The following is a 23,833-nucleotide window of genomic DNA, read 5'->3' on the forward strand; positions in this document are numbered from 1 at the left end:
TTTCTGATATTTTTGGGGCAGTTATTTCAAAGACAATGCTACAGAATTAAAGTTGCACCTGCTTCCTGGTACAAAATCACTTCCTGTGTGACCTACGGCACGGGAAGTAATTACATACCAGGATTGAACTATTTATCCTATCCCTTGTGTGGTTCTTGAAAAACACACATTTAAGTATTAAAAAGCTAAAAAGCAGAAGAGGGGATATAGACAAACAATGTATTTTATTACATTTGTCCATAGCAGTTTATGCACTGTATCATGTTGTTGACAGTCCAGTTTGTTTGCATTCCCCAAATGTAGTTTTAGCTGTATGCTGTATTCCTCGCTCCTATGCTTGCCAATCTGTCAGAAGATGTGTCTATATGAAGCTTGGGATAATTACAGTACTAGATTTTCTTAAGACCGTCCTTTTAGTATTTCATAAATATTTTATGAAATGAGTGACCATACGGCTGTAGGTTCAAACCTAATGCATTCTGGTACATGTAGTTCGGCATCTGTTGAAGAAAAGAGACAGATTCCTAACTGCATTGGGTTGGAGATACAAATAAGCAGCTGTTTGCTCTTAAATGATACAAATGTGACAAAAACAGCATATCAGCTTTGCTTCCTGAACCTGCTACGATTGAATAAGATTTATAATATATAAACAACCCTAAGCTGCTGCAAGTTAATTATATTACAAGTTCATCTGACTGTGGAATCTCAGTTTCAGACGAGTTAAAGTGGTGTATTGGTAAAATGTGTGCCAGGTACCTCATCAAATTCCCTATGAAAGAATGCACAGTTAAACACTCCTCTGTGCAGTAGAATGGGTGTTGCTGATTTCAGAACACATTCATGCTTTAGTTTCTTTCTGATCCAGTCATTTATAAATTCTTCATGCAAACATAATCATTTTTGACACCAAATACATTTCAAGCATGATACCCAGTATCATTTTCCAAAAACTAGCACCACCAAGTAATATAAATCAAAATCTATTCTCTCAAGTTGTTTGTCACACTTTGGAAACAGTAAAACAGGACTCAATGACTAGAAGTCAAATAAAACTAAGCAGTACTGCAGTAACTCCTGGGAGGATCACCAGTGGCTTGTCCCAGAACTCCTAACTGAGCTAATCACTTTTACAATGTCCCGGAAGCTGTGCACATCATTAATGGCTCTGAGCTAATGATCCCAGCAATAATAATCAATCTTAAACAAAGCCAACACTCTGGGTGCTGTTGTTACCAGCAGTTTGTTTGCTTTGCAGAGTCTTTCTATTTAGTTTCTTGAGAGCCAGTGAGTTTAACTCCCATTAGTGAAACAAAGCACTAGTTCCTGAGCTCACAGCTTCCAGCAGCCCGGCCGATCGGAGCTTCTTTCCAGGGTCCCAGTGTCCTCTCCGCATGCCCCACATTCAGCTATTGTCTGGGAGAGGTCTCCAGCAGGTTTAATGGGAGATAATAGAAACAGGCTGTGAAAGAACAGGAATTCTCCCAGAGCACATGCATTTGTAATCCTCCACAAAGGCTGTGGCATTTTTAGAGGGGGAGGAGAAAGTTTCAATGAATTATAAATGATCACTTTGGTATTTAGTATTAAGTATTAGCTGCATTTCTTTTGTTGAAGATTTTGTTTTTTATCTAACCAACTAGTTTTAAATTGTATAGGACCGAACAACTCAGTCATACAGCTCACAATCTCTTATGCACTCGTGCGCTATTTATTTCACCTCGGTCAACATTAACGTTTGAAAAAAAAAGAGTAAAAATCGCATTTTGATACAGACATATTCCCTGTGAAGCTTAAGAGTTCTAAACCAATGTTTAGCAATTCCATGTAATTCAAAACAAACTATTAGTAAATTATTTTAAGGCGTTAAGAAAAGTAATAAGACTACTTGGTGAATCTCTTGGGAGTCTGTGTGTGTGTGCGGGTGGGGATTCAAGTGCCATCAGTAAGTAGATGAATAAACACAGGGATTAGCCGTTGCTGAATGCTGATAGCCAGTCTTGTGCTTACTGGAGCTTAGCAGTGCTGGGGCCACAATAGCCCAGAAGTTCACGGTCAAGCGCAGACAATAGAGGAGTGAGCGGCATTAGTGTCCGAGGCTCAAGCAGTCCCAGTGCGGCCCCTTCCAGCCAACTCTCCCATGACCCCCTTCAGCTGCGGGGTCGGAGGACAGGAGGGGACATTCACGCCTGCTGTCTGTATCGCCCTGCAGATGAGCTGGGTGGAGGGGTGGGGGGGTAGACCCAGCAGCTGGAAACTGGAACAGCACCATTTCAGGAGCAAGTTCAAGCCCACATTCAATCTGCAGAGCAGGGGGGGGAGGGGGTGGCTGGGAGGCTTGGGGACACTCCTGCTCCGGGTCAAGGTCTAAGTCAATGGGGGAGGAATTTAGAAGAAATCAAATGGGGCGCAATTGAGTGCAGTGACTCGAAGGGGCGAGGTCTGAGTGGTGGAGTGGCATGGGAATCTTGGAGAGGAAAGGAAGCTGGGGTGGGGGGCTGGGAAGGTGCAGATGGGTAGGGGGGGATATTGGGGCTGCTACTGCTGCCTTCTCAAAAGAGCCTGGGCTATTGTCATGCACCCGGAGTCACAATGGACCCAGGTCAGCCCAGTGACCCCTCCAAACACAGCCATTGTCCTGCTATCCAGCTCACCAGCTCCCTCTCTCTGTCACTCTCAACAGCTCAATAGCTGTGGGATTCCAGCCTCCTATTGTGACAGCCGGCCTATAGATCTGTTCTTAGAGGGGAGGAGGGGGGCAGTAAAAGAGCTATCAATCAGAATATCGGAATGTCAAGTGCACCCCCTACCCCCAAAAAACACAGCACAGCCACTCTCCCGCTGGGCCATTGTGCCATTGGAGTCACCCCCACCCCCTTCTCCCACCCCTGCCTGGGAATGAAGTCTTCAGAAAGGAAGCGCTCACTGCTTTAGCCTTTGGTCTGTCCAGCACTCTGAGAATATCAACGGGACTGTCTGTGGATTGGGTGCCCCAATATTGTAACCATTTTAAGGGGCCCTTTTTTAGTTTATTACTAGTCAGATCATGGTGGACCGTTTTTTTAAAAGACAACAATAAAATGAGATAGGGAGAGTATGTATTCAACTATAAAACACACTTATTCTTCATTCAAGAGCCACTTGGTGAGCTACAATGAGCTACGGTGTGCTATTACAAAAGGAAACATCATGTAAAGAGATACACAAAGAACTGTTACACCACAATTGTTTTCTATAGTGAAAATATGAGAGCTGTACAGCTCCAGCAAAATCAGTACCAAGAAAACATTAAAATGCTGTTGAAAAGTGTTCAGAAAAACTAGGGAAGTAACAGCATGGTATCCTTTCTCTGATCTATACAATTGTAAAAATGATATACGGTATTAATGACTAAGAGATTATATTTATAGTCCTCCCTGCAGTCACATCACCTCCCCTTATTATAAAATAAATGAAAGATGTCAAGATGTACTTTATCACCTCATAAACTTTTATAACCTCTTATGACCTTTCTTTTACTTGTTTTGTTTTGTAAAGATCGCAAGTGTTATGTTAAAAAGATATATTTTTAGCTGTATAGCCCGGCAGTCACAGTGAGCAGGGTTAGCTGTATAGTCCAGTCACAGTGAGCAGGGTTAGCTGTATAGTCCAGTCATAGAGAGCAGGGTTAGCTGTATAGTCCAGCAGTCACAGTGAGCAGGGTTAGCTGTATAGTCCAGCAGTCACAGTGAGCAGGGTTAGCTGTATAGTCCAGTCACAGTGAGCAGGGTTAGCTGTATAGTCCAGCAGTCACAGTGAGCAGGGTTAGCTGTATAGTCCAGCAGTCACAGTGAGCAGGGTTAGCTGTATAGTCCAGTCACAGTGAGCAGGGTTAGCTGTACAGTCCAGCAGTCACAGTGAGCAGGGTTAGCTGTATAGCCTTGAAATATATAAGAATATAAGAACTTAATCAAATTTATGAATGAGAGGAGGCCATTCGGCCTATCTATGCTTGTCCAGTTCCTGGTAGCTGATTGATCTCATAACTTGGTCAAGTTGGGTCTTCAAGGATCCCAGTGATTCTGATTGATCTCATAACTTGGTCAAGTCGGGTCTTCAAGGATCCCAGTGATTCTGATTGATCTCATAACTTGGTCAAGTCAGGTCTTCAAGGATCCCAGCGATTCGGAGTGATACTGCTCTGAATCAATGGCAGTGTCTGGAAGGTTGTGTAGGGTGTGTGGGAGTGATGCTGCTCTGAATCAATGGCAGTGTCTGGAAGGTTGTGTAGGGTGTGTGGGAGTGATACTGCTCTGAATCAATGGCAGTGTCTGGAAGGTTGTGTAGGGTGTGTGGGAGTGATACTGCTCTGAATCAATGGCAGTGTCTGGAAGGTTGTGTAGGGTGTGTGGGAGTGATGCTGCTCTGAATCAATGGCAGTGTCTGGAAGGTTGTGTAGGGTGTGTGGGAGTGATGCTGCTCTGAATCAATGGCAGTGTCTGGAAGGTTGTGTAGGGTGTGTGGGAGTGATGCTGCTCTGAATCAATGGCAGTGTCTGGAAGGTTGTGTAGGGTGTGTGGGAGTGATGCTGCTCTGAATCAATGGCAGAGCTGGAAGGTTGTGTAGGGTGTGTCGGAGTGATGATGGTCTCTTCCTGTCACTCTGAGTGTCAGACAGACAGAGAGTGAGAAAGAGACAAAGAGACAAGAGCTTCTTCACACACTGGAGGTAGTGATGCAATATTCCACCTGCACTGCACTTCAGAGGGCTGAGTTATGAGGAACTCATCTGCTAAACAACAACGAAATTTTAAGCAAATATGGTGGAATTGATCATTCTAGGGGTCTGATGTTTACTGAATAGTTTCATCTGGCTTGTTATTAGTTTAAAAATGGATTTGCATGAAGTAAATGTGTGTTTGTGTGAATAAACTAAAACAGGATCAGAAATCTGCAGACTGTCAATACGTCGACTGGAAAGACTCCTGTGTGGTTAAAGAAAAGGTCTTGTAACCAGGAGGTCCCCGGTTCAAATCCCACCTCAGCCACTGACTCATTGTGTGACCCTGAGCAAGTCACTTAACCTCCTTGTGCTCCGTCTTTCAGGTGAGACGTAGTTGTAAGTGACTCTGCAGCTGATGCATAGTTCACACGCCCTAGTCTCTGTAAGTCGCCGTTGATAAAGGCGTCTGCTAAATAAACAAATAATAATATCTACACAAGGTGATCAGCATGAAGATATCGCACCCACACTCAGCGCTGCCTTTAAACATCTTCCCTTTTTTGTGAGTTCAAATGGGATAGATATTAAAAGATGATACAGATTTTCAGACGGTACATTATAATATAGATGCAAAGTAGGACCTTAAAATGAGCAAAGTTACACAAATGGGTTTCAATACACATGGAAACAATAAGACAATAGAGAAGTCCTGCAAACATACCCCTTATGGTAGTTTCATTATAGGTGAGCCACTGCCACAGGACAGATTTCATTTTAGGCCCTTGTCAGTTAGCACTGCTTTAATGGTCAAGAAGTCCCCAGTAATAATATGGGACACAGCAGCTGTACAGCATGTGATTTTATTGGATATCTTTGCTCCGGAACTCTCTCTCCTCTCCAGGATTGGCTGGCAGCCCTGAGCTGGCATTCCTGGTGGAGCCCAGTGATGTCATCGCAGTGAGGGACCGCCCCCTCATGCTGAACTGCCAGGTGGAAGGGGAGGGGCCTATCTCAGTGACCTGGCGGAAGAACGGAGTTGCTATGGTGACGGGGCAGAGAGCCAGCGTCCTGGTCAATGGCTCTCTGCTGATTCAGAACTTCCACAAGCGGCGCGACGGCAACGAGACGGACGCGGGCGAGTACGAGTGTGCAGCGCAGAACCGCTATGGCATGCTGCTGAGCAGGAGGGCACGCGTGCAGCTGGCATGTGAGTGACACGGGCGCCTAAGCTCATGACACACCTTCAACACAGAGAGGCAGGGGAATACACTGATACACAGAGCGCTCATGACACACCTTCAACACAGAGAGACGGGGGAATACACTGATACACAGAGCGCTCATGACACACCTTCAACACAGAGAGACGGGGGAATACACTGATACACAGAGCGCTCATGACACACCTTCAACACAGAGAGATGGGAATACACTGATACACAGAGCGCTCATGACACACCTTCAACACAGAGAGACGGGGGAATACACTGATTCACAGAGCGCTCATGACACACCTTCAACACAGAGAGGCAGGGGAATACACTGATACACAGTGAGCTCATGACACACCTTCAACACAGAGAGACGGGGGAATACACTGATACACAGAGCGCTCATGACACACCTTCAACACAGAGAGACGGGGGAATACACTGATACACAGTGAGCTCATGACACACCTTCAACACAGAGAGACGGGGGAATACACTGATTCACAGAGCGCTCATGACACACCTTCAACACAGAGAGGCAGGGGAATACACTGATACACAGTGAGCTCATGACACACCTTCAACACAGAGAGACGGGGGAATACACTGATACACAGAGCGCTCATGACACACCTTCAACACAGAGAGACGGGGGAATACACTGATACACAGTGAGCTCATGACACACCTTCAGCACAGAGAGACGGGGGAATACACTGATACACAGAGCGCTCATGACACACCTTCAACACAGAGAGACGGGGGAATACACTGATACAGTGAGCTCATGACACACCTTCAACACAGAGAGACGGGGGAATACACTGATACACAGAGCGCTCATGACACACCTTCAACACAGAGAGACGGGGGAATACACTGATACACAGAGCGCTCATGGCACACCTTCAACACAGAGAGACGGGGGAATACACTGATACACAGAGCGCTCATGACACACCTTCAACACAGAGAGACGGGGGAATACACTGATACACAGAGCGCTCATGACACACCTTCAACACAGAGAGACGGGAATACACTGATACACAGAGCGCTCATGGCACACCTTCAACACAGAGAGACGGGGGAATACACTGATACACAGAGCGCTCATGGTACACCTTCAACACAGAGAGACGGGAATACACTGATACACAGAGCGCTCATGGTACACCTTCAACACAGAGAGACGGGGGAATACACTGATACACAGAGCGCTCATGACACACCTTCAACACAGAGAGACGGGGGAATACACTGATACACAGAGCGCTCATGACACACCTTCAACTCAGAGAGACGGGAATACACTGATACACAGAGCGCTCATGACACACCTTCATCACAGAGAGACGGGGGAATACACTGATACACAGAGCGCTCATGGCACACCTTCAACACAGAGAGACGGGAATACACTGATACACAGAGCGCTCATGGCACACCTTCAACACAGAGAGACGGGAATACACTGATACACAGAGCGCTCATGGCACACCTTCAACACAGAGAGACGGGAATACACTGATACACAGAGCGCTCATGGCACACCTTCAACACAGAGAGACGGGAATACACTGATACACAGAGCGCTCATGACACACCTTCAACACAGAGAGACGGGAATACACTGATACACAGAGCGCTCATGACACACCTTCAACACAGAGAGACGGGAATACACTGATACACAGAGCGCTCATGACACACCTTCAACACAGAGAGACGGGGATACACTGATACACAGAGCGCTCATGGCACAGAGCGCTCATGGTACACCTTCAACACAGAGAGACGGGAAGACACTGATACACAGAGCGCTCATGGTACACCTTCAACACAGAGAGACAGGAAGACACTGATACACAGAGCGCTCATGGCACACCTTCAACACAGAGAGACGGGGGAATACACTGATACACAGAGCGCTCATGACACACCTTCAACACAGAGAGACGGGAATACACTGATACACAGAGCGCTCATGGCACACCTTCAACACAGAGAGACAGGAAGACACTGATACACAGAGCGCTCATGGTACACCTTCAACACAGAGAGACAGGAAGACACTGATACACAGAGCGCTCATGGCACACCTTCAACACAGAGAGACGGGGGAATACACTGATACACAGAGCGCTCATGACACACCTTCAACACAGAGAGACGGGAATACACTGATACACAGAGCGCTCATGGCACACCTTCAACACAGAGAGACGGGGGAATACACTGATACACAGTGAGCTCATGGCACACCTTCAACACAGAGAGACGGGAATACACTGATACACAGAGCGCTCATGGTACACCTTCAACACAGAGAGACAGGAAGACACTGATACACAGAGCGCTCATGGCACACCTTCAACACAGAGAGACGGGGGAATACACTGATACACAGAGCGCTCATGACACACCTTCAACACAGAGAGACGGGAATACACTGATACACAGAGCGCTCATGGCACACCTTCAACACAGAGAGACGGGGGAATACACTGATACACAGAGCGCTCATGGCACACCTTCAACATAGAGAGACAGGGAAATACACTGATACACAGAGAGGCAGGCGAAACCCTTATACACTGCTGAATACACAGCAACGAGGGGTATATTCACTGCAGAGCACACAGCAACGAGGGGTACAGCACAGTGCAGAGCACACAGCAACGAGGGGTACAGCACAGTGCAGAGCACACAGCAATGAGGGGTACAGCACAGTGCAGAGCACACAGCAACAAGGGGTACATTCACTGCAGAGCACACGGCAACGAGGGGTACAGCACAGTGCAGAGCACACAGCAACGAGGGGTACAGCACAGAGAGATAAGATAAAGCATTGGGAAGGCAAGGTAAAACATTGGGAAGAACAGAGAGGTGAGGTAAAGCATTGGGAAGAACAGAGAGGTGAGGTAAAGCATTGGGAAGAACAGAGAGGTGTGAGGTAAAGCATTGGGAAGTACAGAGAGGTGAGGTAAAGCATTGGGAAGCACAGAGAGGTGAGGTAAAGCATTAGGAAGAACAGAGAGGTGAGGTAGCATTGGGAAGCACAGAGAGGTGAGGTAAAGCATTAGGAAGAACAGAGAGGTGAGGTAAAGCATTGGGAAGAACAGAGAGGTGAGGTAAAGCATTAGGAAGAACAGAGAGGTGAGGTAAAGCATTGGGAAGAACAGAGAGGTGAGGTAAAGCATTGGGAAGCACAGAGAGGTGAGGTAAAGCATTGGGAAGAACAGAGAGGTAAGGTAAAGCATATTGAGAAACATGGCAAACCATGATAAACTATGGTGAATGCATAATATAACCATGGAAAAAGCACAGGGGAAACTGCAAAATGGCTGCTAGATTTACTTCTATCTGAAATTCTCAGTTTCCATGCCACTCTGAGGAAATCCGTTACCCTAGGTCATTTTACTTCAGTAGTATCTTCAGGGTCATGAAAGGATGTCAGTCAATAGGGGAGCAGATGGAAAGGGGCCATTGAAAGGGATGGGGAAATGACCAAGGAAGTGCGATGCTTTCTGATTTGCAAACACAGATTTCTTTAACCTTGTGTAGTACCAGATCTCATGTTTACTATAATATGTGTTTCTTTCAAAACTCAACATTTGAGACCCATATGATAAACAGAAGCGCATAGTAATACTACAGCTCAGACCAAAAGTGTTGCATCACCTAGAATTTTAGGATTGAGCCATAATTTAATAAAGGGAAAAAAACTATATAAACATCATTTAGATATTTTATTTAACATCATGTAAATATAGAAACTACAAAATGATATTGCGAAAGTCTACTGGAAGCCATGATAGTATAATAATAATAACAGTTAGATTTCAAAATGTCAATTTCTTCCTTTTTGTCAGTTTTTCATTACGTATGTGGAAAACTCCAAAGCGATATATAATTCAATATTATTCAGCAGGTTTCATTCGACTTTATGAAGCAAAATTAGTTCATTCTATAGAGTGATGCAAAACCTTTGGCTATAGCTGTACAGCACAGCACCAAATCCACCACTGCAGTCATTGCTTTGGGAAGGGGGGTTATTTGCATAAATTAGACCCTAAATCTCTTTTTTAACAACAAAAGAAGCCTGTTTTCTTTTCTCTTTACTATCCCCCCCTGTGATTTTTATTGCCCCCACCCCCTGCCCTCTCCAGGACCTTTCTCTAACCTGGAGGGTGCTGTTGACCCCTCCTCTACAGCCTCATACTGTCCGAGTGCTGGGTTAATAGAACTGAGTTATGGGTGACGGGGGTGGGGTTATTGTTAGGGGAGCGGTTACCAAGGTGATGGCAATTTCATTTAGAGGAAGCCCTCCTTTGACACCCTGCCTCTCTCTGCTCTCAGCTCTCCCCAAGTTCCACACTCACCCCCAGTCGATGCTGGTGGAGGAGGGAGGCGTGGCCCGGTTTCAGTGCCAGGTCCAGGGGATCCCGGAGGCTGTGATCAGCTGGGAACGGAACCGCACAGCTCTGCAGACCAACGACCTGAGGTAAGGACTCCCACGAGTCTGAAACATCACCCAATAAATTCCTCTCATTTACAATCGCTGTGTATGCTGTTTCACTCATCCTGGTGACTTTTTAAAGCCATGTGTGAGAAATATCTAAAAGTACAGCCAGCACACCAGAGTGTCGCCTTCAACCTGTCCCCCTGTAGCCCCCAGTACATGTAATAAATACACCAGCGTGGAATAAATGTTTCTTCCATTGGGGTGTTGCAGGGGGGGCAGGTTAAGGGCTGCACTCTGGTGTGCCGGCTGTACACATGGGTACTTTAAACTTTTTAAAAGGTCACCAAAGAATGAAACAGAACAGAAATGATATACAGGGAGATTGTAAATAGAAAGAAGCGTGAATACAATTCTACACAGCTGCTCTTTTAAGCTGCTTGCTTTTTCGTTGCTCCTGCAAGGCTGTAAATGGGTAGAATTCGTTTTCACGCACCTTATAAAAGTTAAAAGCGTAGCAAAGTGTAATAAGGCAAAGTGAAAGCATGGAAACGCATAGGTAAGCATTGTAAAGCCCAGAGCAGTATGCTAAAGCATATAAAAATAACATTGCATTACATGGTAAATGCATTATAACCATGGGAAAAGCATGGGAGAAACCTGCAAAATGACAGCGCAAGCACACCGTGCTAAACCTTTAAACAGCATTTTTTGTTCGTATTCATAGATTGACATCAGGGCTGAAGAAAGAAATCATTTTATTGTATGGTCCTTTTAGAGGAAGGGAACTGGCAGTTCTATTCCCAGTTCCGCAGGTGATATTAAACGGAGCTGTTTCAATTCTTGCTTTCCTTGCAGGTACACCCTGCTTCCCGCCGGCATTCTTCAAATCACCGGAGTGCGCCGCTCAGACTCCGCCCTCTACCGCTGCGTGGCGACCAACATTGCAAACACGCGCTACAGCCACGAGGGGCAGCTCAATGTGTCTGGTGAGCACCAGTACTGGACCCCGTGCACAAGGACTGCTGAAGGACTTGTTAACGGTTTCTGGTTCATTACTTCAAGCTTACAGTTCAGGAAACCATTTTAAACTGTTTCAGAGAGGGTTATATTCTCGTTTTTCAAAGCACTGTTTTATCTAAGAGACAACAATCCTTAATTAGTCCTTTATATTTTTTAGTTTTATATTGTCATTTATGAGTGCTGTAGTGTTTGCAGTAGTAGTTGTAGTGTTGGTAAAATACTGCTCCCTGATTGCCCATGTTAACTGGCTTGTAGTATTTCACAATCCCTGTTTATTATCTATTGTGGAATGATTTACAGAAGCAGTTCATTCTTCATGGTGTTTCTGGTTTCATTTCTTTGCTAGTTATGGTTCCGAAGACCTACAAAGAGCCATTCATCCTCTCCGGACCTCAGAACCTGACTCTCACCGTCCACCAGACCGCCATCTTGGAGTGCATCGCCACCGGCAACCCTCGACCAATCGTCTCCTGGAGCCGGCAGGGTAGGACAGAGCCCCGCCCACTTTACACACTGTTGTTCCTGTGATAGGTTGTGCTGCTGGATTAGCTCACACGATGAAACTAGGATTCAGAAACCGTGTGCTTAAAACTGTATGATAATATTGCTGATGCCAATAAGAGGCCTGAGAATGGATTTCAAAACCGTGGGTCGCGCTTCCTTTAAAGGTACAGCGGTGGTAACAGCACTGGTACTGACGAGAGTCAAGGAAATGGATTGTAAAGTTAGGGTTAGCGCTCCTTTAGATTGCCGCCTGTGATAACTGTCCAAACGCTGTGTCTCCCTGGCAGATGGGCGCTCCATCGGCGTGGAGGGGATCCAGGTTCTTGGGACGGGGAACCTGATGATTTCGGATGTTTCACTCCAGCACTCAGGGGTGTACGTGTGTGCAGCTAACCGCCCCGGGACCAGAATGAGACGGACCGCGCTGGGGAGGCTCGTGGTTCAGGGTAAGAGGCGACTCCACGGCTTCTTCTATGAGAACTAGAAAGCTGCACTGAGCCACTGAGCCCACTGCTGTGGAACTCAGAAAAGATCTTTTTAAACCCATCGAAATACATGCTGTCCGCAGCGCTGGTGAAGTTATTTTCAAGATGTAAAATCTGTTACAGTTACAAGTTTCTTGAACAAACTACTTACAATAACTTGTTACTTTACATTTTTTTTTGCTTGTTGCAGTTCCAAATAGTTACTTCTCAGACACAGTTTACAAGTTACAGAGATATTTTCTTTAGGTCAGGCTGCAGCCCTAATTATTCTTTGAGGATCCAGCTATCGAACCCTTGTTCCCTCCTCTGATACCATTTCTACGTTCATGTGGCGTGTGACTTGCACTGCTGCAGCACTTCAGTGTAACTAAAAGTAACTTTTTTCACATAAAATGTAATCCATTACCACATTTTGTTGCAGTTACAAGTTACTGAAAAATGTAATCAGATTACAGTAATTAATCACATGCAATGCGTTACTCCTCAGCACTGGCCCTCCCCAACATTAAAGATTCCTATGATACACTATACTGCACTATACTGTAGAACTATAGTATTTTTTGGATGGTTATTAGTATTTTTTATATGGGAAGTACAGACCTGGAAAGTCTTAATTGATTTAAAATCAATAAGTAATCAATCAGTTAGTACCCCAGTCTATGGTAATGTCATGTGAACTCATCAAAGCAATGTGAACCCAAGGAAAGGGTCGTGTAATTACATTACATTCATAGCTGTAATGTTAAACAGTCAATGACTAATACTATGACGTGAAACTGAAAGCATGCGCTTATCCAAGTCTTCATGTTCCTGAATAACAAACAACTAAAAGACCTTCAATTCATTTCTCTTGTAGTTTGGAAACGTAATCATATGAAAATGACAACTATCAGTATTATTCCAAAACGTAATCATGTTCATAGCCTTTTTATAATTTAATTTGCATTATAAGTCTATAGGTCTTAATAATACATACTCAACATACATATGGATTAAGAGCACAAATGACTAATCGTGGGCACACACATTTACCAGGCGATTCATCCATAAACATTGGAGCTGCATGCTGTCATACTGAAAGAAACTTCTACAATCCAATGACAACCGTTTCGACTCGAAGTCTTGATTTTAGAAACAGTAAAAAAAACTTAATAAAATCAACGACAAACGTTTCGACTAAGACACTGAATACATTCAATGAAGTCTTTCTCAATGTCTTTAATGTTGCAAAATGACTTTATCTGGATGTATTTCTTTATTTTAGCATTTCCCTAATTTAGCACTATTGAGTGTTAATAACTATGGATAACTATTAGATTGCGTTGCATACCGACAGACTGGAGAATTGCAAACGTAACACCGATCCACGAAACGGGAGACAAAACCGAACCAGGTAACTACAGACCAATAGCCTGACTTCTATTATATGTAAACTTATGGAAACTATAATAAGATCCAAAATGGAAAATTACCTATATGGTAACAGTATCCTGGGAGACAGTCAGCATGATGTGTGTAACTAGCCTGCTTGATTAACTAACCTATTATTATTATTATTATTATTATTATTATTATTATTATTATTATTATTATTATTATTATTATTATTATTAATTTCTTAGCAGATACCCTTATCCAGGGCGACTTACAGTTGTATACAAAAAATACATACCAAGAATTATAGTACAATTAAGAGCAAGATACAAAATACAGTGACTTCAGTCCTAATAAAAGCAAATACAAAACCCAGTACGATTTGATATCGGGGCAGTTCAAGAGCAGATAACAGTGTTGATAGATACATCAGGGATAGATATGAGTGCAGGTGAAATACAAGATACTACAGATTAGGTTCAGTGAAGGATTAAATACAGTAAAATAGGGAGCAGATAAGTGCAAGTTAAAGTGCATTAAAGGCAGAGTGCTATATTGTCCAGAAGGGGAGAGTTGAGTTTTACAGGTCCTGTCTAAAGAGGTGTGTCTTCAGGAGGCACCGGAAGGTGGCCAGGGACTGGGCAGTTTTTTTTTTTTTTTGCCCATTATTTTTTATTATTTTTCCCCAATTTTGGAACGGCCAATTATTTTTAGGCTCAGCTCACCGCTACCACCCCTGCGCTGACTCGGGAGGGCGAAGACGAACACACGCTGTCCTCCGAAGCGTGTGCCGTCAGCCGGCAGCTTACAGGCAAGCCCGCAGGCGCCCGGCCAGACTACAGGGGTCGCTGCTGTGCGATGAGCCGAGGACACCCTGGCCGACCTAAGCCAACTGTGAGCTCGGTCGGCAGTGGAATAGCCTGGACTCGAACCGGCGACCTCCAGGCTATAGGGTGCATCCTGCACTCCACACAGAGAGCCTTTACCGGATGCACCACTTAGGAGCTCCACATGTCACTTTAAACAATTTCATAGTAAGTTTCTTTTAGTACTCACAGTGCCCCTCCTGCATAGCTCAGCTCAGGATTGTGAGGAGTGTGTTTGTGCCTGGATTGTGAGGAGTGTGTTTGTGCCTGGATTGTGAGGAGTGTGTTTGTGCCTGGATTGTGAGGAGTGTGTTTGTGCCTGGATTGTGAGGAGTGTGTTTGTGGGGCTGCCCTTTCACACAGCCTCTCCCGACCCCTCTGTCAGGCTCCCCTTGAACTCCAGCCTGCATTGACTCCCATTCACCTTGAGAAAGCACCTCATTGCATATGCTGCTGAGCGCCAGGCAGCTGCAGTGTGGAGCTGGACAATAGAAGCCATCCGACCAGCCTCAATGCACAAGGAGAGGTGGGGGAGGTGTGTGTGGGAGAGGCGCTAACATTCCCCTCCGACCCCTGACCCCGGACAGACCCAGCTGATGAATCGGATGAACTTGGCTGTTTTAGAAGCGGTCGGAGAGATTGATGACAGAATGGCAGCGTGCTGGACAAAGAGGCCGGTCAGCGGCATTGTCTGCAGCGGAGAGACAGAGTCAAGATCAGCACTATTGAGAAAATCAGGATAATCAATGGTATAAATCAGAGCGCTTTCAGGAGGTACAAAAGAGCTGTGGAAGGGAACTTTAATTCTGAAGTTGCAGAAACAGTGAATACAACTCTAACATAGGCTTGGTTTACATGCACGTGAAAATCGACTCTACAGTCATGATTGTGTGATGTTGTCACGCGAACACATCGTGAAACAGCAAAAGGATGTCCTTCTGGCAGTGCGACTTTAACGGCATCGATTTCTCACGATAGAAATAGCTGTAAAAACCCACGTGAACCGGAGCAGGAATCGTGCTTGTGGCTCACGAGATTTCAGCAGTCAAGATCACATTCTTCTGACTTACTCTCACCTAATCTCCCCCTATTCTAAGTAGTAAAACTTCCACTAGTAGAAATTATATTTTATATAATTTTGCGTGTGTGTGTTGGAAAGGTAACTAGACAAACAAGTAGCTTATGTCTGCGACAACACGTGAATTCATTTCTCTTGTTAAATGTTTTTACCTTCATGGCAACGCATGAAGTTCTCCTCACGATATTCAGAGTCGTTCTTTTCTTAGTAAGCAGACACGGACATTTAAATATCCCCTCCCCTAAATGACTATGAATTAAGTAATCTGCATTGGTACGGCCGATTTTTTTCCTAAATCAGAACTGCATAGCAACGCATTTCCTGAAAAGTACAGCAAACACGTTGTGAGGAAAACTGTCATGACTTGTGCATGTAAACACCGCCATACTGTATTAACCAGCGCACACACACACACACACACACACACACAGACACACAGACACACACACACACACACACACACACACACACACACACACACACACACACACACACACACACACACACACAGTCCTCATAATCGTACGTGAGGATGGGGAAAAACTTAACTTGGACTCTGAATGTTAAAAAAAATAAACAAATTATTATTATTATTATTTATTTCTTAGCAGACGCCCTTATCCAGGGCGACTTACAATCGCAAGCAAATACAAATACATTCAAGTGTTACAATATAAGTCATACAATAAGAACAAGAAATACAATAATTCTCAAGTGTGACAAACCACAATTCAATAATACAGCAGATAATAGTGAAAGTTACATCAGGATATGATTAAGTAGTGATAGTTACATCAGGATATGATTAAGTACAAAATACTACAGATTAAACACTTGGGAGATTACAATATTCTGAGGTACAGGATTAAATGCAGTAAAATAGGGGGCAGATAAGAGCAAAATAAAGCATATTTAAATGAAGGGTGATAGTGTCCCAGGATACAACAGAGGAGTTCTACAGGTGCTGTTTGAAGAGGTGAGTCTTAAGGAGGCGCCGGAATGTGGTCAGGGACTGGGCAGTCCTGACATCTGTAGGAAGGTCGTTCCACCACTGCGGAGCAAGGGTGGAGAAGGAGCGGGCTCGGGAGGCAGGGGAGCGTAGCGGAGGTAGAGCCAGTCTTCTAGTGCAGGCGGAGCGGAGAGGTCGAGTGGGGGTGTAGGGAGAGATGAGGGTCTGGAGGTAGCTGGGTGCAGTCTGATCAAGGCATCTGTAGGCTAGTACAAGAGTCTTGAACTGGATGCGAGCGGTGATCGGGAGCCAGTGGAGCGAGCGGAGTAGTGGAGTAGCGTGGGCGAAGCGAGGTAGAGAGAACACCAGGCGAGCAGCAGAGTTCTGGATGAGCTGGAGCGGACGGGTGGCGGACGCAGGGAGGCCAGCCAGGAGGGAGTTGCAGTAGTCTAGGCGGGAGAGTACCAGGGCCTGGACCAGGAGCTGGGTAGCATAGTTGGTGAGGAAGGGTCGGATTCTTCGGATGTTGCTCAGGAAGAATCTGCAAGTGCGTGCCAGAGTGGAGATGTGCTGGGAATAAGAGAGGCAGGGGTCCAGGGTGACTCCAAGGTTTTTAGCTGAGGAAGAGGGAGAGAGTGTGGTAGATTCCAGAGGAACAGAGATAGAGAGATCAGAGGAGGGGGAGGAGGAGGGAAAGAAAAGGAGGTCAGATTTAGAGAGGTTGAGTTTGAGGTGATGCGAGTGCATCCAGGAGGAAATAGCAGACAGACAGGTAGAGATACGGGAGGAGATGGTGGAGTCAGAGGTGGGGAAGGAGAGGAAAATCTGAGCATCATCAGCATAGAAATGGTATGAGAAACCATAGGATGCGATGAGGGGGCCCAGGGAGCGGGTGTAGAGAGAGAACAGGAGAGGACCCAAGACTGACCCTTGGGGGACTCCAGTCAAGAGAGGGTGAGGTGTGGAGGTTGCTCCACGCCAGGTTACCTGGTAAGTGCGGTTGGAGAGGTAGGAGGAGAACCAGGCCAGAGCAGTGCCAGAGATCCCCAGGTCAGCAAGAGATGATAGTAGAATAGAGTGATCAACAGTGTCAAAGGCAGCAGAGAGGTCGAGGAGAATTAGGACAGAGGAGAGAGAGGCAGCTCGGGCACACTTAAGTGAGTTGGTGACAGAGAGAAGGGCGGTTTCAGTGGAGTGAGCAGAGCGGAAGCCAGATTGGAGAGGGTCAAGCAGAGAGTGGTTGGACAGGAAAGCAGAGAGCTGGCGGTGTACAGTCCGCTCGAGGGTTTTGGAGAGGAAGGGTAGGAGGGAGACAGGACGGTAGCTCTGGAGGGAGGTGGGGTCGAGGGTAGGTTTTTTGAGGAGGGGAGTGATAGAGGCTTTTTTGAAGGCAGAGGGGAAGATGCCAGAAAGTAGAGAGGTGTTGAGGAGGGAGGAGATGAAGGGGAGTAGAGCAGGAGCAGCAGCTTGAAAGAGGTGAGTGGGGAAGGGGTCCAAGGCACACGTGGTGGGTTTGTGACCCTGGAGCAGGGAGGAGAGGTCAGAGTCTGAGAGGGGCAAGAAGGTGGAGAGGGAGGGCGAGTTAGTAGGGGATGTAGTGGGTGTAGGGGTTGGAGCAGGAGGGGGTGCGGGGGAGGGAGAGGTGTTAAAGAGTTTGCGGATATCTGAGATTTTAGAAGAGAAGAAGGAGGCAAAGTCGTCAGGGGAGATAGAGGAGGGAGGAGGAGGGGGGGGAGGGTTTAGGAGGGAGGAGAAGGTAGAGAATAGTTTACGTGGGTTGTTAGTGGAGGCTTGGATTACAGATTGGAAATAAGCACATTTAGCAGAGGAGAGAGTAGAGGAGAAGGAGGAGAGAAGAGTGCGGTAAAGGTCTAGGGCAGCAGGGAGTTTGGTTCTCTTCCATTTCTTTTCAGCAGATCGCAGTGTGATTCTTGCCGAGCGGAGCACAGAGGAGAGCCAGGGATGGGGAGGGGAGGGGCGAGCGGGTCGGGAGGTGAGGGGACAGAGGGAGTCGAGGGAGGAGGTGAGTGAGGAGAAGAGGGTGGAGGTAGCAGAGTCTACGGAGAGTTGTGAAAAGGAGTCGATAGGAGGGAGGTGAGAGAGAGCAGTGGAGGCAAGGACAGAGGGGGAGAGAGAGCGGAGGTTACGGCGAGAGGTGACAGTGGGGGTAGGAGGAGCAGGGAGAGGGGGGAGAGACAGAGAAAAAGAGATGAAATAGTGATCAAATCAATGCAAGACCTTCACAAAGCGTGTGTTTTCGGGTAAACGTTTCGTAAACACTATCGACCGTTCAGGATTTTTATTTTTAACCGTTTACAAGTTTACATTTTCACAGCCTGCACTGAAATCTGACAAAGAAACATTTGGGAAATGTATTTGATTTCCTTAAACTAGCTTGAAGAATCAGTCCTCTTATAAAATGTCACTGCGGTATACTATGGTAAAATTAAAGCACGCAACCCCAGTGTAATCACTTGCAAACCGGCTGCAGTGCAGCCCTGCACACAATGCTGCGGAGCTGTCGAAGGGAAACGATAGCAGCCATTGGGAGAATGCTACCACAGCAGGTCATATATATAAAACCCAATAGTATGAAAAACCAATACCCACTGGTACCCCATTGTCGCTCCACAGTACCACACCAGGACCAGACACACAGTGTGTGCGAGGACGAGGACCACTGCTGTGCAGGAGCGGCTCCATTCTGCTGTCAGTGCTTCTGTGCTGTGTTAAACAGTCCCGCTATGCAGGGTTTCTTCAGGGTGATATACGGGCATTTTTCAAAGGTTTCTTTAAACACAGAGCCCTGCATATGAACCCTGCTGCGGTTTTCCATTCCAGAGGAGCTGTGTGGTGCTGAAGATAAACAAACCACTCTGAACTTCAAGTGTGAAGGGTTCTCCCCCCTCTCTCTCCTCCCCCCTCCCCTCTCTCCTCTCCTCTGGCCCGGCTGAGATTAATTACAGTGTGAGGGGAGCACTTCAGACCCCAATTCAGAAGCTCTATAGCCGTTGGAGTCCCATTCAAGTGGAAAGAACATCAGTCTTAACCCCCGACGAGCTCCTTCCACCTGCTCCACAAGCACTCAGGTGGCTTAGAAACACTTAACAAAACACTGGCTGCTGTGAACCCACAGCATAGCAAAGCGCACGGGCATTGCATTGGTATTGCACTATACAGCTATGGGCGAAAGATTTGAATCTACAATTTTAGACATAAAAAACCTATATGAACATAATTGAGATCTTGTATTTAACATCATGTGATCAAAGAAACTACAAAATGATATTGTAAATGTCTACCGGAAGCCATAATAGTAGTACAGTACTTTTAGATGTGTTAGATTTCGAAATGTCACATTTTTTGAAAATTCCAACGCGGTATGTAATTCAATATGTTAACGTAACATTATTTAGCAGGTTTCATTCAACTTTATGAAGCAAAATTAGTTAATTCTATAGGGTGATCTTTCTGGGAAAGTAGGGAAGATCAAACTGCAAGATTTCTTGCCAAACCATGTTTGAACAAACGCAGGTCTCTGATGATACGATTAACCCCTTAACCAGGGGAGAAGAGAACACTGCACCCTGAACCAGGGGAGAGGAGAACACTGCACCCTGAACCAGGGGAGAGGAGAACACTGCACCCTGAACCAGGGGAGACGAGAACACTGCACCCTGAACCAGGGGAGACGAGAACACTTCACCCTGAACCAGGGAAGAGGAGAACACTACACCCTGAACCAGGGGAGATGAGAACACTGCACCCTGAACCAGGGGAGACGAGAACACAGCACCCTGAACCAGGGGAGAAGAGAACACTGCACCCTGAAACAGGGGAGACCAGAACACTGCACCCTGAACCAGGGGAGATGAGAACACTGCACCCTGAACCAGGGGAGACGAGAACACTGCACCCTTAACCAGGGGAGACAAGAACACTGCACCCTGAACCAGGGGAGAGGAGAACACTGCACCCTGAACCAGGGGAGAGGAGAACACTGCACCCTGAACCAGGGGAGAGGAGAACACTGCACCCTGAACCAGGGGAGAGGAGAACACTGCACCCTGAACCAGGGGAGAGGAGAACACTGCACCCTGAACCAGGGGAGAATAGAACATTGCACCCTGAACCAGGGGAGAGGAGAACACTGCACCCTGAACCAGGGGAGACGAGAACACAAAATATTGTCTTGGAATAAATCAACAGTAGATTAAAAAAAAAACCTGACCTATAGCTTTTGTAAAACCCAGAAACGTTTCAGTTCAAATATTTCAAAACTAAAATAACAAATATAATATCTAATACTCAGAAACATGTTTCAGGGTAAGAAAAGGTCATTTTTCACAGGGTCAGCGCAGTACTAAGGTTAAAAAACCATACAATACAATAGGAAGAGCAGTGCCTTTTTATCAAAGAAAGCTAATGCAAGACCAAGGGGCCTAAGAATGGGGGGTAGGGGGGTTACATGAATTCTCCAGATTGATGAATGATCCCATATTGAATAGTGCAGCCACTCCTCCAGTGCGGTTTCTATAGCAGTTTGGAGGCTTTATTCACACTGAGGTGATAGATCAGCTCTGGAGCGCCTAATGAGATGCAAGGGAAAGGCAGAGCCATTTAGCTGCCATTGTCCCCCATTGAGATCAATGTCATACGCTGGCAATGGGGCACAGCTGTCCCACAGTCACAAGCTCGGGGCTGGGCTATGGGAGGGTGTGGCTACGAGACAATGGGACGGAACCGATGGGAGGGGTCAGAACCGAGTGGGTGTGGTTAGTGAACGGGGCTATGTTGTGGAAAGTCTCATTTTGAGGCGTAAAAGACAGAAGATACTAAAAGTTTACTTCCGTTCTGTTTGTTGAGTTTCAGACTTGAAATCCATTTTCTGACGTTTTCTTTCTCAATGTTAAAATAATGCATTCGTGTTCAAAAGCATGGCTTGTATTTTGCAATGGTTACCTGAAATTAACATTGCACACAAAGGACAATGTCCTGTTTGTTTGATGCAGAAGGATTTTTTACTGAATAGTGACTGATCAATGACAGCTTATAAATATGCAGGAAACACGTTTTTTAGAAACCTTCAATAGGCACAAATACTTTAATAAACATCACTAAATTCATGCTAATTATTAGATCAATATTTGTATAAAACTACAGAAATGTTGTCCGTCATGATAACTTTCATTTAAAAGATGCCTAAACAGATATACACCAGAGAGTTTGAAGAATTAATTCTTTACCAGCTATTGGAAATGAGACCCACCGTCTGCTTCTCCACACCCAAGCATGCTTGGTCGCAATAGCACGTCTTTGTTGCCCTCTGCAGGACAGCTTTGGTAGTGCAGAACTGCCCTAAACAGGATTTCAGTACTCTGGTCTATAGGAACCAGCTCGGCTAGAAATATTACATGACAAACGTAATACATGTAATGAGAAACGCTTCGACTGGAAGACAGGAGCACTATTGAGTGTTTAAGAGTTATGTGTATGATCATTTACAAATGGAGAAATTCCTCTCTGCATTGCTACAACAGGTTTTTATTGTTCTATTGTGCTATGTAGAAATCCGTCACTGTTTTACAGCTTTCTATTAATAGATTGATGACTGCAGAGAGGAGGTGTAGCTTTAGTAAACGTGCATTTCAACTGTATATAGAATGCATGCGGGCTGATTTTCAAAACCTTTTTTCTAAATTACCAATTTCTGACAAAAAGGGGACCAACGTTTAAAGTTGCAAAATAATGAATAAACAACCTTATTACTTACACTGCCTTTAAATGTTTCTTTCTAGTTCTGTAACTTTAACACTTTCCCAGTCCTTTTGAAACTCAGACCCAATGTGTTACGTCCTGCATCTCTCACTCCCTCCCCCTCTCTCCTCCTCGCAGCTCCGCCTGAGTTCCTGCAATGGCCGCAGTCCTCCTCCAGGCCAGCAGGGAGCAGTGCTGTGTTCAGCTGTGTGGCGCAGGGGGTTCCGGAGCCCCACCTCATCTGGCTAAAGAATGGCAAGATCCTGACTCCTGGAGACAACGTCAAGCTCACCAACAACAACAGGTACGAGCACCAGGGGCAGCTCTAACACATGTTTAGTAAATTGTAAATGTTTTTATTATTATTATTATTATTATTATTATTATTATTATTATTATTATTATTATTATTATTATTAACCAGTGTTTAATACTGTAAGTGGTTAAGGGCGTTTTATGTGAATAACAGTTCTACTCTTCTGCCACCAGAGGTCACTGCTGTTCTGTCTTTAGTAGCGGATCAAACAAACAACTTAGACGAATGATATTTGCTGCCGCTATATGGGGGACACAATAGATTTAAAAACACTGATTAGCACCCCTTTAGCATTGTAAAGTACAGAGTGATGGTAGAGGATAGGAAAACGTTGGGAAGCACAGATAGGAGGCTGTGTGGTCCAGTGGTTAAAGAAAAGGGCTTGTAACCAGGAGGTCCCCGGTTCAAATCCCACCTCAGCCACTGACTCATTGTGTCACCCTGAGCAAGTCACTTAATCTCCTTGTGCTCTGTCTTTCGGGAGAGACGTAGTTGTAAGTCACAATTGGCATGCATTGTAAAGAACAGAGAGACATAGGGAAGCGTTGTAAAGCACAGAGATGTGTGGTAAAGCATAGGGAAGCATTGTAATGCACAGAGAGAGATGGTAAAGCATAGGCAAGCATTGTAAAACACAGAGGTATGGTAAATATAAAAAAAAAATATGGCAAACTATGGTAAGTGAACATTTCCTTTTAGAAGGGTGGTTCCTTCAAACAGAAGCAGTGCTAGTAGATCTCATTCCTCTAGGAGCTGGTTTGTGGTGACTGTGTTCAGTGAGTGAGTGTTTCTCCCCTCAGCACCCTGGCCATCACTCGCATCACCTCGGAGGACGAAGCGATCTACCAGTGCATCGCCGAGAACGGAGCCGGCACCAACCAGGCCAGCGCCCGGCTGGCAGTGTCCCTGTCCAGGGAGCTGCCGGACTCCCCGGAGAAGCTGTCCGCCTCCCCCCTCTCCAGCACCTCCGTCCAGGTGACCTGGGCACAGCCCCCCACGGAGGTGACTGACGGCATCATCGGATACGTCCTGCACATCCGCAAGATCGGGGGTAGGAGCGGCTCTGTGGTCCGGTTGATCTGAGCCCCAGCCCTGCGCTCCTGT

General features: G+C 45.8%; 1 protein-coding gene across 1 annotated transcript in view; it reads left to right on the forward strand.

The window, feature by feature from the left end:
• LOC117970223 (immunoglobulin superfamily DCC subclass member 3-like) overlaps positions 1-23,833 on the forward strand; it is a 33,347-nt gene that overhangs the window by 4,151 nt on the left and 5,363 nt on the right. Inside the window, exons 2-8 of the mRNA XM_059007780.1 lie at positions 5,603-5,908; positions 10,275-10,419; positions 11,236-11,366; positions 11,747-11,884; positions 12,192-12,350; positions 22,552-22,717; positions 23,530-23,780. Coding sequence (XP_058863763.1) covers positions 5,603-5,908; positions 10,275-10,419; positions 11,236-11,366; positions 11,747-11,884; positions 12,192-12,350; positions 22,552-22,717; positions 23,530-23,780 — 1,296 coding nt within the window. The remainder of the gene's footprint in view (positions 1-5,602; positions 5,909-10,274; positions 10,420-11,235; positions 11,367-11,746; positions 11,885-12,191; positions 12,351-22,551; positions 22,718-23,529; positions 23,781-23,833) is intronic.

Source organism: Acipenser ruthenus, chromosome 35, assembly GCF_902713425.1.
Source record: "Acipenser ruthenus chromosome 35, fAciRut3.2 maternal haplotype, whole genome shotgun sequence".
Taxonomy (NCBI): Eukaryota; Metazoa; Chordata; class Actinopteri; order Acipenseriformes; family Acipenseridae; genus Acipenser; species Acipenser ruthenus.